This window comes from Vipera ursinii, assembly GCF_947247035.1.
Source record: "Vipera ursinii genome assembly, chromosome: 6".
NCBI classification, from domain to species: Eukaryota; Metazoa; Chordata; class Lepidosauria; order Squamata; family Viperidae; genus Vipera; species Vipera ursinii.
The window spans coordinates 49,089,382-49,102,081 of record NC_139515.1 but is presented as its reverse complement, the minus strand read 5'-3'; the positions used below and the strand labels follow the sequence as shown (position 1 = coordinate 49,102,081).

Genomic DNA, 12,700 nt, shown 5'->3' with positions numbered 1-12,700 from the left:
CCTTCCTTGTACTTTTAACAATCTTGATCTTTAGTCCCTTTACATAATTTTTTTTTATTATATTTAAAACTTATTTCAGTAAGGATTGAAGTAAATTCACCTCGTCTTTTCAGACTCAGTAAAGATTCTCAGTAACTGAAAAGCAATTAACAAGCAATTTCTGAAAGTGATTAGAAAAGAAAATATGCGAACCCAGTGTCCTTTTATAGGTGCCAATCATGGTTTGAGCAAGAGCCTTGGTGGAGCAGTGGGCTAATGCCTCCTTAAGTAACACCAGCTGCCTGCAATTAGTGCAGGTTCCCATCCCACCAGGCTCAAGGTTGACTCAGCCTTCCATCCTTCTGAGGTAGGTAAAATGAGGACCCAGATTGTTGGGGGCAATAAGCTGACTTTGTAATAATGCCGCTTGGGGGGGGTGAAAGCCCTAATAAGCAGGCATATACATAGAATGAAGGCTATTGCTAAGCACATTGATTTGTGCTTAGATTGTAAGCCGCCCTGAGTCTTCGGAGAAGGGCGGGATATTTATTATGTATTTATTTATTAATTAATGGGACTTATATCCCGCCCGATCTCCCGAGGGACTCAGGGCGGCTAACAACAACAAAAATTAAAGGTCTCTGTACAGTAAATTAAAATTTAAAATTGAAATAAATTAAAGATTAGAGTTAAAATTGTAAACATAATTAAAATCCCTGTCAGTTCAGGTCAGCCAGGTGGAAAAGGAGTGTTTTGAGGCCGCGGTGAAAGAAATGGGATTAAAATAAATAAATAAAATAATAAATAATTATTCTCCCATCTCCCATAGCTCTAAAACCAACAGACTGTTGTTTTGCAGTCTCCTTATGAGGAACAACCACCAGTATCTGGAGTATTTGTGGATGATCTCAAGTCCTCTCCTTATTAGGAGAGGAATTACAACAAGTTGGTCTACTCACTGGATCATCATTATACTATGATCTTCAGTTCACCATTTCTTCTCCAGAAGTTATAGTTTAATATCTTGAGCCATCTAGATGATATTATTTTTCATCTCTGCAGAAACCATTTCAGAAGTAGGAAGATTTATAGCAGGGTTGAACAACTAAAGGCCCTACAAATGTTGCCTATCTACAAGACCTAGTTCTTTCAGCACATGGCAAACTGGTTGGAGTTAAAGTACACCAATATTTGGAGGGCCACAGATTACACATCTCCTGTGTATAGAAAATACACTTGTGCATTTACAGCCTTGTCAGATTACAAGCTATTTGACAAATCATACTTTTGTCAAGCTATAGGAAACTTTTGCTTTAACAAAAATCTGCAGTCTTTTAAAAGAAAAATCAATTGCAGACAGACTATGAGGAAATCTAGTTAACACACATTGAACAAGCTGTGAAAGTCTTGTTGGTTAAACAAACTGGCATTTTCTTGCATTAAGGTCTGATTGTTTTCTACTTTTTGATTAGAGGTGCTTAGGTACAGCTTCTAACAAAATAGAATAATGATAGTTTTATAAACCAGTTTGTGAAAGGGTGGAATATGACGTTAGGAAAATTGGTTTATTATTATTATTATTAATATGCCAAGATGAAATGCATCTATGAAAACAAGGAAATGTTTTCTCCAAGAAAGGTAAATATTGCAAAGTGAGGAACAAAAAAGAGGGGTGCTTTCTAAAGTTCAAAGAGTATAGCAAATGAGTGAAAAACTTTTAACATGTACTGTATTATCAGTGACTTGGTGCATTACAAGTTTATTTTACGTTCTTAATTCCATTTGTGATGTTGTTAGGTCTTAGCTCCTGCTTTAACTATTTCTAATGCACTTTTAGGCATGAACTTCTGGAGGAAGCTCGGAGGAAGGGATTACCCTTTGCACAGTGGGATGGGCCAACGGTAGTTGCCTGGTTAGAGGTAAGCTTTAGGAGAACCTTCTAAAAGCATTAGTATACCTGATTTTACCTTCTTCATTAGCAGTTTATAGTTTAGGTTGAAAACAGAAATAAAGACCCTGTTACAACTGTTATTCTTATTTCCCTCTTGAAACAATGTCTATAAGCAGTTCATTCTTTAAAAAAAATGTTTCACAAGACATATCATACTAGAACTTTAATTTAAAAATGACCCAATTTTTAAAAAAAGTTCAGTATAATTCAGCCAAAATCTGTAGGAAAGATACAAGCAAAGGTCTATTCATACTTTGGAAATTGAAATGTAAATTATATTTTTATAATCTGAGAGAGAAGGAAAAAAATATTCTTAAGGAAGTGGGAACTTTAAAATAGTTTAAATAGGTTCTAATGCTCATCATGTGACGTATGTGAAATAAGGTCATATACGAGACAGAAAAATACATAGCATTTATAAAGAAAACCTACATAGAATCCAGAAACAGGTTCTTTGTTTTTTTTTAAATTATATCATTATAAAATAAATTTAAAAGCTGCAATCCAGAAGTAAATTAATACAAGAAAACATTTGTAGCCATAAATGTTGTGTGTTATGTTTGAATGTTAATTTTAACTCTAGTAATAATCTTGGTCTTGAGCTTTGCTTCAGTGACCAATTAGTAGATCCCTAGATAATTATAATTTTGCTGTTTAATCAGAATAATTATTAATTAAAGCACATTAAGTTAGTCAGAAGGCAAGCATTTTTCATGATGGTTTCAACAGGAAATGCAGGTTTTTAAAATTTTTACCTTCTTTGCATTAGTTTATACCCATTCATAATTCTTGTCAGGATTATTTTTTTAGACTATTGTATTTAGATTGTTTGTTTTAGAAAAAAAATAGCTTTAAGGAAAAAAATAGCTTAAAAGAGGTATTACAATGGATTATGGGATGACACCATTTTATTCATGTTTGAGGAAAAAGATCTGGTGGTTTAAATTTTTTTGAAAGAAAAACATTATAAGAAATCTAATGTCAGAATGATGTACTGCCTTTTACACCACAATACCTAAGTCTGAATTTGCTTACCCAATCGTTATTATATGTATTTCAGTGCAAGTTTCCAATTTAATTCAGCCCTGAGCTTTTGGTAACAAGAAAAACCCGATTGCTCCTAACTACTGATTCTCCTTCCCCAACAGCTGTGGCTGGGAATGCCTGCATGGTATGTTGCTGCTTGCCGTGCAAATGTGAAAAGTGGTGCCATCATGTCTGCGTTGTCAGATACTGAAATCCAGAGAGAAATTGGAATCAGCAATCCTCTCCATCGCCTGAAGCTCCGGCTGGCAATCCAAGAGATGGTGTCACTCACAAGCCCATCAGCCCCTCCAACTTCTAGAACGGTGAGTCACCTAGCAAAAAAATGAACTCTGCTGGATCTGTCCAAAGGCCAGTATATGTCCTGGTAGGTGCCTCTGGGCAACCAAGAAATGAAGAGGATAATAGCTTATTCCTACTTGTGTACTTCAACAACCGGTAAATATTCAGTAACTTCTGAAGAAAAAAGCCGTTTAGCCATTCTGTACGATAAGCATTGATAAATATATCCTTTCTCAGCAGGTCCTGTCTTCTCTTGTAGAAGGGTGCAAGAGTCCTAGTCCAGAAGTTAGATTCAGATGATAAACCAGATAACATTAGAGTATGGGGGAAATGGGCTAACAATCAGCCTGTGTCAAAAAAAGTCATCTTGATGTTATCCGTTTTTCTGTGGTGTTAGCAGAAGGCTGTCTTTTCCTTTCATGCAGAGAATGCGCCCCTGAAGCAGGGAGCCATCACTTCTCTGCATTTCCCTCAAGGACTAAGATAGCTGCTGTGTGCTTTTCTGATAAGTGGAAACCCAGCTCAACTTCCTGGAGCTGTTCAATTTCTTTCTTTGTCAAGGAAAATATGTGAAAGCTCCCAGACCTATTGATTAGTTTACTTTTGTGGATTACAGCCATCAAACTGAAAATCACATGGGATATTTGGGAATTAGTAAGGGGTCACTTTAAAATGCAGAAGCCAAATAGGCCAGCTTGATAGACCAGGTTAGGACTTCAGGTCAGATGTTCCTTATTTATTTCTTATTATTTTTTATATTTAATAAGATTTCTTTGTACTTTATCTAGAATACAGAATTACTGATTGAACTGTAATCCTTCAGATGGTTCACCCAGGTTTTTATACTCCAAAATTATGGCTAATATCACTTCAAATATATTTATCCATTAAAAACAATATGATGCCCAATTGGCATTAAAGTATTTTTTCTTTCTTAAATCCTCATTTCTTTCATTATACTACTTTTCAGGTCATGTGTAGCAACAGTTGAAAGTTCAGTATCTCTTGGATCAACTTCACAGATGATTTTCTGATATGCAGGACTACACATTTCTAGAACAATTTCTGTATTTTAAAATATGTACGATTTACTTGGATTCAGTGAAATGTTATTATTTCCATATAAAAGCAGTATTCTCCAATGTGATAAGATCCAGATTTGTTGAGATTACAAAATCTTAACATTTCGGTGTATTAGCTATGCTCAATAGAAATGACAGACGTTACAGTTCCAGTGCATCTGGAGGAAATCAGATAAAGCTGCTTTAAATTAATAATGCTTATGAAGACAGTAATAGAAGTGTGTGGGGATTATTTGTTCACATTTGTTTAATGGAATGCAGATGCTCCCTTCCATATCAGAATAATTCAACTGAGGGATTTTTTTCAAATTGCAGGGGGAAAGCAGCTATTTAACGTTGCTTTCTAGCTGCACCTCATCTGAGACAAGGATGTGGTTGTGCTCATTTTGATGCTGTATGCGGTTAACTTACAGTGTTGCTGCCTTTCTTCTTTAACACTGCTTACCTAATATGGATTTTGCCTGACCCTGTGGGCATGGACAATAGCCCTCAGGAAACGTCTGGGTAACCCATGAAGAAATGGAAAACCTTGCAGCTCCAACCAAAACGGTTAGTTCTAATATTGCCTGTCATTGTTATTGCAGTGTCATCATAGGAAATGTTTAGGAAGACTAATAACTTTACAAAACAGTCTTCGTTTTACACAATAAGCTTCACATGCGTAGGCTATTTTATGGAAATGTCTGAAATGCGTTGTAGACAATTATAAACTACTTAAAATAATTTGTATCAAAATAAATACATGCATTGAGAAATCAACTCAGTGCTCAGTTGTTTAGTGCATATTTGTTCATGTGCAAGTCCCACCTTGTTCAGAAAGCTCCAGGGTTAGAAAGCTGTCATAACAAGTTGCTCTGACCCTGCACTTCCCAAATCCATTCCTTTGGCAACCAGGGAAGAGGTCTGGCTAGGACATCTTGGGGGATGGCAGTCAGTAGCTTGCTGGCCCAGCTGACAGGCTTGGATGATTGCCATGGGATTGTCCACAATGCATATGTATTGAGGCCACCTATCCTGTTCAAGCTGTACAAAAGCTTGCAGACAGTTCAAAAGCCAGTAGCATCACTGCTCTCCATTCTTGGCTAGTCAAAGCTCTTGACCAGTACCTCCCAGAGGAAGATGCATGATGCAGAAGCTTTAATCAGTCGGTGCCCATAATTGTCAGCTGACTCACCAACTAGTAATTCTTCTGCCTGGGGCATCCTGAAAATCTGGGCTGGCAAGAGGCTTATTTACTGTCTCTTTTCCTCTCTTACTGACCAAATTTTATAACAACCTAAGAAAGAATCTGGGATTATAAGCATATATTGTATTGCTCTAAATATTCTGTTTTTTGTTCTTAACTGTCATTGCTAATGGCTCTCTTCAACTTGCAGAAGGACAGTGAGGAAGGCAGCTGGGCTCAGGTAAAACCCTTTTCCTCTTTTTTTTAACATGGCAAACAATAGTTCATTTTCTGGAAGTAGGAGCGATCAGCCCTTGTATAGAAGAGAGCACATTGCTTAAACTGTAGACAAGCAGTAGTCAAGATGGGGGAATTCACCAATGTGGTGCTTTTCACTTTAATCTAGTTTTAAGCAGAGAAGTTTGGTAGCTGAAGATGAGAAGTTAGGTGATGGATTGGCACAGTTCTACTACAAAATTCCTTTCCCTTGTTTTTCTAAATGGCCATATACTAAAAGGATCTATATGTCTATAAATTGGAAAGTGGAAAGTTTACATATTACACCAGCTTCAAGGTCAACTCAATCAGTATTCTGTTGCAGCTTGACAAAATTGTTTTTGTATTAATATAAATATTTTAATACCTATTTAATACCTATGAAGATAATTTTACTGGGTTGAGATACAAGTCATTGAATTGTGTGCTATAATCCCAAAGCTAGCACAAAATTTTTACCCGGGTGAAAACCCCTTTTTCACATGAGTGTCACATTCAATACCTTGGTTTCCATTTATGCAGTTCTTTGCATAAGTGCTTTAACAATACCTTGCAACATAATTATGCTAAGTAATGCTTGTGCTAATTATACTAGTTATTTCACCAATGATTCCATAACTATGAAATAAACCAACCACCACAAAAATGCACCCTTTTAAGTTTGCTTTTAGCATTATACTGTAAATGAATACAGCTAATACATCTTACCTCTATACTGCTTGCATGAACAGCTTCATTTTGGCAGAAATACATGTCCCTAAACAGATGATGTGAACTATCTTTTTCTTTCGATATCCAGAATCACTTTTTGTGGATAGGTTTCCTGTTTGTTTCCTTCTATTCCTTGTTGCATGGCATCCATACAGTATTCTTTGTGGTATTGCAGAAGTAGGTTGCCTTTGCTTATTCCAAAATGCTTATGATTTTTCAATTCCTAGCCAACCCCCATCCAGGTATTTACTAAGGCCAACCCCACTTTGTTTCTCAGATCTGCCAAAGTTGACTAGATGCTGTTACCTGGCGACATATTGGAGTAGGAATGCCATGTAATTAAAGTTGTTCACCTACAATGCTCTTCTTTAACCTGATGCCTTCTAAATTGGCTAGGAATTTTAAAAATTATTCTCCTGAACTTTGGGGTAGATGTAAGATTTGGCAGATTCTTGCTTTGCTATTCTTGTTTTTTAAATTGTAAGCTACTTAGAGTCATTCAGGAATTGATTGAAAATCTCCACAGACATTCCAAATCTAGGTTTCTTTTCTTTGAAAACATTTCTCATCCAAGAACTGAAGCACCTTTTTTATGTGTGTGTGTGTGTGTGTGTGTGTGTGTATTTGGTGTGGTAATAAGGTAAACGTTATGTTTCCTTATTTTTCCTCCATAGACCCTGGCTTATGGTGATATGAACCATGAATGGATTGGTAATGAATGGCTTCCCAGTCTAGGGTTACCACAGTACCGAAGTTACTTCATGGAATGTTTGGTGGATGCAAGGATGTTAGATCATCTAACAAAAAAAGATCTTCGTGTACATTTAAAAATGGTGGATAGTTTTCATCGGTAAGTTATGACATTTTTAATAACAGATGTGAATAATCTTCACTCACAGAGGTCTGTACAACTCCTAAATGAATGTTACATTTTTATATGAGAAAATAGAAACATAATCAAGCACCCTAATAGTCAACATATTATCTTGATTTCTTCTTTCTTCTCTCACTCCTAATTATTTGCCACAAAATGGTTCCAGTATTTATGAAACTGAGTAAGAATTTTCAATAATAAGACTTTCCAATTGCCTTATGTTATGTTATTTTTTTAATAACAGAACAAGCCTGCAATATGGAATTATGTGTTTAAAGAAACTGAATTATGATAGAAAAGAATTAGAAAGGAGAAGAGAAGCAAGTCAGCATGAAATAAAAGGTAATGCTTTACTAACATAAAATAGGTTTTTCTCAAGGCTTATTCTATAAAATATTCTAAACAGAAACATTCTCATAAAAGTACATTGATGTGCAGATAAATGCAAATCATCATCTCGAAACGGTAACTTAAGCAATAACTATGTAGTAACAGGTTTGTTTGCAAGAAATAGTATCCATCTATTAGGTTAATAGATATCAATCTGTAATAGAAAACTATTAATAGATGGCATTACATTACACAGCTAACATTGTTAATCTAGAGATACATTAACACTGAATAGGGTTTTCGTGTCTATGTGCATTATTAGAGTAAGCTCATCATTGTGATCCTTCATGTTTGACAATATAAAGGGGAAAACATTAAAAAATAGCATCTAGCTTCATAATTAATTAGATTTGTAACTAAAGTATTTTTCAGTTACATTACTAGAGAATATCAACATAAATGTTTCTTGCTACATCATATGAATTTGTCTATAGAAATTTCATGTATCTATTTCATGGAAAAATTGCTTAGAACAGGTCTAGCAGTATCATTGGAATACAGTATAATTTAAATAGCTATGTTAGGGGTAGCTCAGATCTTTTATTATGTTTTTAAAAATTAGTTATTACCAAAACTTGCCTTTTTGCCTTTTTTACAGATGTGTTGGTGTGGAGCAATGACAGAGTTATACGCTGGATACAAGCAATTGGATTACGAGATTATGCAAACAATGTGTTAGAAAGTGGTGTGCATGGGTCACTCATAGCCTTAGATGATAACTTTGATTATAGCAGTTTAGCCTTATTGTTGCAGATTCCAACACAGAATACCCAGGTACATAAATTAACTATTTAAAATCCGTTCAATTTCCATAGGATTTGAAGTATTTTTTTTACATTATTCTATTGGGTGATTTGTTTAACCATAGGCACGGCAGATTCTTGAGAGAGAATACAACAATTTATTGGCACTAGGAACAGACAGACGCCTTGATGAAGTAAGTAGTCTTATTTTTATATAATGAACTATGAATAACAGAGAACAATAGATATTTGTTCTTTCTATAAAATATATGAAAAGGAAATAAATACCTTAAAATAGATTGTTGAGCATTATTATCATTGCAAATATAATTGCAAATACATAAGATGACAAAATAGAGAAAGGAAGGAATTAGATATTATGACTATGCTGACTTTATTAGAAAAAAAGGATGTAGTCGAATTAATTCAGAATAAGTTATGTATCCAATGAGAAAACAAGTCAATAGCTCATCTATGCTGAATTCCTGTAGTTCTTTGGCAGGATAAAAACTTATGATATTTAATGCATATTTTTGCAGAAATAGCCCTAACTGCTAATATGCATGTTAATGCATAAAGCTGCAATTAGTGATAGGATATACTATTAAGTTTTTTTAGTCACATAATTTTCATTATGAACCTACAATAGTAGTTAAAACCAGCACCTTGAATTAAATCCAGAAGCAAACTGGCAGTCAATGCAGCTCATGAAACAGAAGTATGATGTGCTGTTTTGGGAGCACATGTAACTTGCCTGCACCACTGCATTTGCATTAGTTGGGCAGTCCCATATGGAGATGACTAGGGCATAGGTAACTATGAGCATAGCCTCCTAATCTCATATGGTGCACAAAGCTGTGCAAAGGCCCTCCTAGTCACAACTGCTAAATCAAATGAAAACCATTTAATCATTAAATATTTTTTGTCATACCTTTTGTTATATTCTGAAGCTTTTGTAATTGCCAGTGTACTCTGGCTATATCATTACAAATGTAACGGGTGGATGTATTGTTAACCTGTTTTCAAAAAGGATGCAAAGGCCAACATGGGCCACTTTAGAACCAGATAAAGTTTTCCATAGGATATATTATTGCAAAAAACTTTTTTAATAGGCAGTAATCTATTTCAAGGGACGCGGTGGCTCAGTGGGTTAGGACGCTGAGCTTGTCGATCAGAAGGTCGGCAGTTTGGTGGGTCGAATCCCGAGTGCCGCGTAACAGAGTGAGCGCCTGTTACTCGTCCCAGCTTCTGCCAACCTAGCAGTTCGAAAGCAAGTAAAAATGCAAGTAGAAAAATAGGGACCACTCCGGTGGGAAGGTAACAGTGTTCCGTGCGCCTTTGGCTTCTAGTCATGCTGGCCACATGACCACGGAGACGTCCTCGGACAAGCGCTGGCTCTTCGGCTTTGAAACGGAGATGAGCACCGGCCCCTAGAGTCGGAAACGACTAGCACGCATGTGCGGGGGAAACTTTACCTTTACTTTAACTTTAATCTATTTCAAAAACTAAGAATGACAGCTACTCCAAGGGAAATATTTTAGGTTTACTAAAATTCAATATTGTTTGTTGCAGAGCGATGACAAGAATTATAGGCGTGGCTCTTCCTGGAGAAGACAATTTCCTCCACGTGAAGTTCATGGAATCAGCATGATGCCTGGCTCTTCAGAAACGCTGCCAGCTGGGTTTAGGTTAACTACAACATCAGGACAGTCACGAAAAATGGCAACTGATGGTAAGCCAGTTTAACACCTACTTTCAAAATGAACGTTCCAACTTTGCATAGCTGTTAGTTACACTTAATGTAAAATATTCAAATCAGTTACATCTATTTCACAGCTAATAGAGAGTATAAGAAATATATCTTCGAGATGCAGGAAAAAGGCAATGAGATTGGAGTAAACTTTTCAAATAATGTTTTAAACTATTAACATTTTGTTTGTAAAGTGTTTGATTATTAGCGATGTCCATTATTAAGAAAGCATGCAAGATATTTGAGAATACGAGAAAACAATATAGATCTCTGAAGTGTAGTGGGTTAACACACACAAGACGACGCCAGGCAGTGAATTCAGCTTTTTATTTGTAGAGAAGAACCAGCAACAGAATGGGCTGCCTGTCCTTTACATACTCTGTCTGCTGAGCTGACAGCCAATCAATTTAACTAGGCTTTCCCGCCGAAAACTGAGCCACGCCTAGCAGCAGTTATGTACAGCCCCTTCTAGCTGTCATCTGTTAAGCTATTGCTTAATACAATACACACTCCAATACACAGCATCCCTTCCCTCTTAAGAATGAACAATACAGCAATATAATACTATATATACATTTTTTCTGGACAATAGGTTGGTTCTTATGGTTGCACATAGTCTTTGAGGTAAGCCGGTAGCCTGTGATTCCTAGCAGATCTTCTCAGAGGCTCACCCCTGTCCTGAGCTGATGAGTCAGTGGGTGCCTCTGCTCTGTCCTTACCCATTGAACCACCCCCAGTTCCCAGCTCATTGTGAGCTCCCTGTGCCTGTTGTTGCTCAGGTTGAACAGTACTTTCTGGCCATAGATCCAGTCCCCCCCTTGCGTTCGGCTGGTGATCATATGGAATTGTGGGTGGTACTGACAAGTGTCCCTCATGTTGGTTGCTGGCTGGCAGTCTTTCAGAAACTCGTGACCTGATCTGATCAATGTGTCTTCTTATTTGTCGATCCCCCTCCACCCCTATAATGTAAGACAACGGCCCCGTTCTGTCAACCACCACCCCCGGGATCCATACATGTCCAGGCCCATAGTTCCTTGCCCATACCAAGTTGCCTGTGTGTAGTTCCCTAGGGGGCTTGGATGGATCGGACTCCGCAGCCACTCGGGGTGCAGTCTGTCTAGCTTGGTGATAAGCCTTCTGCCCCAACGAAGTTCCGCTGGGCTCTTTCCGGTAGCCGTGCATGGTGTGGTGTGTTGGTTAAGTAGGAATTGGGCTAACCTTTGGTGCCAGTAGCCACTGATAATTTGTTTTAATTCATCTTTGGTTGTGCGCACCATGCGTTCTGCCAATCCATTGGTGGCCGGGTGGAAGGGTGCTGATGTGACGTGTCTAATTGCGTAGCTCCTCGTGAAAGCCTGGAATTCAGAGGTGAACTGAGAGCCATTATACGATACTAACACATCCGGGAGGCCATGTGTGGCAAAAAGTCCCCTGAGTGCTTGGATTGTCCTTGCTGTGGTCATGCTAGTTACTGGAACTACCTCCAACCACTTGGAATGACTATCTACGACCACTAAAAACAACTGTCCCTGGAATGGCCCTGCGTAGTCAATGTGGACGCGGGACCATGGGGGGGGTGGCCTCCCACTTGTGAACAACCGCATGTGGCATCTCAGGTCTGGACCTTTGAAACACATAGCACCCTTTTACTTGCTCCTCTATGGCCTTATCTAGGGCTGGCCACTACAGGTAGCTTCTGGCTAGTGCCTTCATCCTTACTATTCCTGGATGCCCCTCATGTAGAGACTGGATGACTCTGTTCCTTAGCTTTTCTGGAATTACCACTTGGCTGCCCCACAATACGCAACCCTTGTGCATGGACATCTCATGCCTGCAAATAACATACGCCTGGAATTCTGGCCCTGGGCTTTTCTCCTGCCACCCAGTTGCTACCCATGTTAAAACTCTGCTCAGGACCTTGTCTGCCACTGTCTCAGCAGCAATATCCTTTGCTTTGAGTGGGCATTCTGGCAGGTCCTGAATGGTCAGTAGTTGAGCTGCTTGCGTTAGTGGCAACCTACTTAGTCCATCAGTGTGACCCATCTCCTTCCCTGGCCTGTACACCAGTTTACAGTTATAGGCCGATAGGAAAATGGACCACCTGAGCATTCTTGGGGATAAGATCTGGGGAGTTTGCCTATCTGATGTGAACAACCCCAGTAGTGGCTTGTGATCTGTGAATATTGTGAATTCTCGGCCGTAGAGGTAATCATGAAACTTTTTAACCCCAGCCACTATTGCCAAGGCCTCTTTATCAATTTGAGCATAATTCCTTTCAGCCCCTGACAGTGTCCTGGAGTAGTAGGCAATGGGTCTTTGGACCCCATCCCCTTCCAAATGACTCAGAACTGCCCCCACTCCATATGGGGAAGCATCACATGCTATGCAAATGGGCTTAGATTCCATAAAGTGAGTCACAGTTGAATCGCTGGACAACAGTTTCTTTAAACTCC

The 12,700-nt window shown here is 38.0% G+C and overlaps 1 protein-coding gene across 1 annotated transcript in view; it reads left to right on the top strand.

The window, feature by feature from the left end:
* Positions 1-12,700, top strand: part of PPFIA2 (PTPRF interacting protein alpha 2) — a gene marked incomplete at its 5' end in the record, with an annotated part of 237,474 nt that overhangs the window by 217,609 nt on the left and 7,165 nt on the right. Inside the window, 9 exons of the mRNA XM_083365122.1 lie at positions 1,817-1,898; positions 3,079-3,279; positions 4,825-4,887; positions 5,715-5,744; positions 7,165-7,340; positions 7,609-7,706; positions 8,353-8,528; positions 8,623-8,691; positions 10,070-10,229. Coding sequence (XP_083221248.1) covers positions 1,817-1,898; positions 3,079-3,279; positions 4,825-4,887; positions 5,715-5,744; positions 7,165-7,340; positions 7,609-7,706; positions 8,353-8,528; positions 8,623-8,691; positions 10,070-10,229 — 1,055 coding nt within the window. The remainder of the gene's footprint in view (positions 1-1,816; positions 1,899-3,078; positions 3,280-4,824; positions 4,888-5,714; positions 5,745-7,164; positions 7,341-7,608; positions 7,707-8,352; positions 8,529-8,622; positions 8,692-10,069; positions 10,230-12,700) is intronic.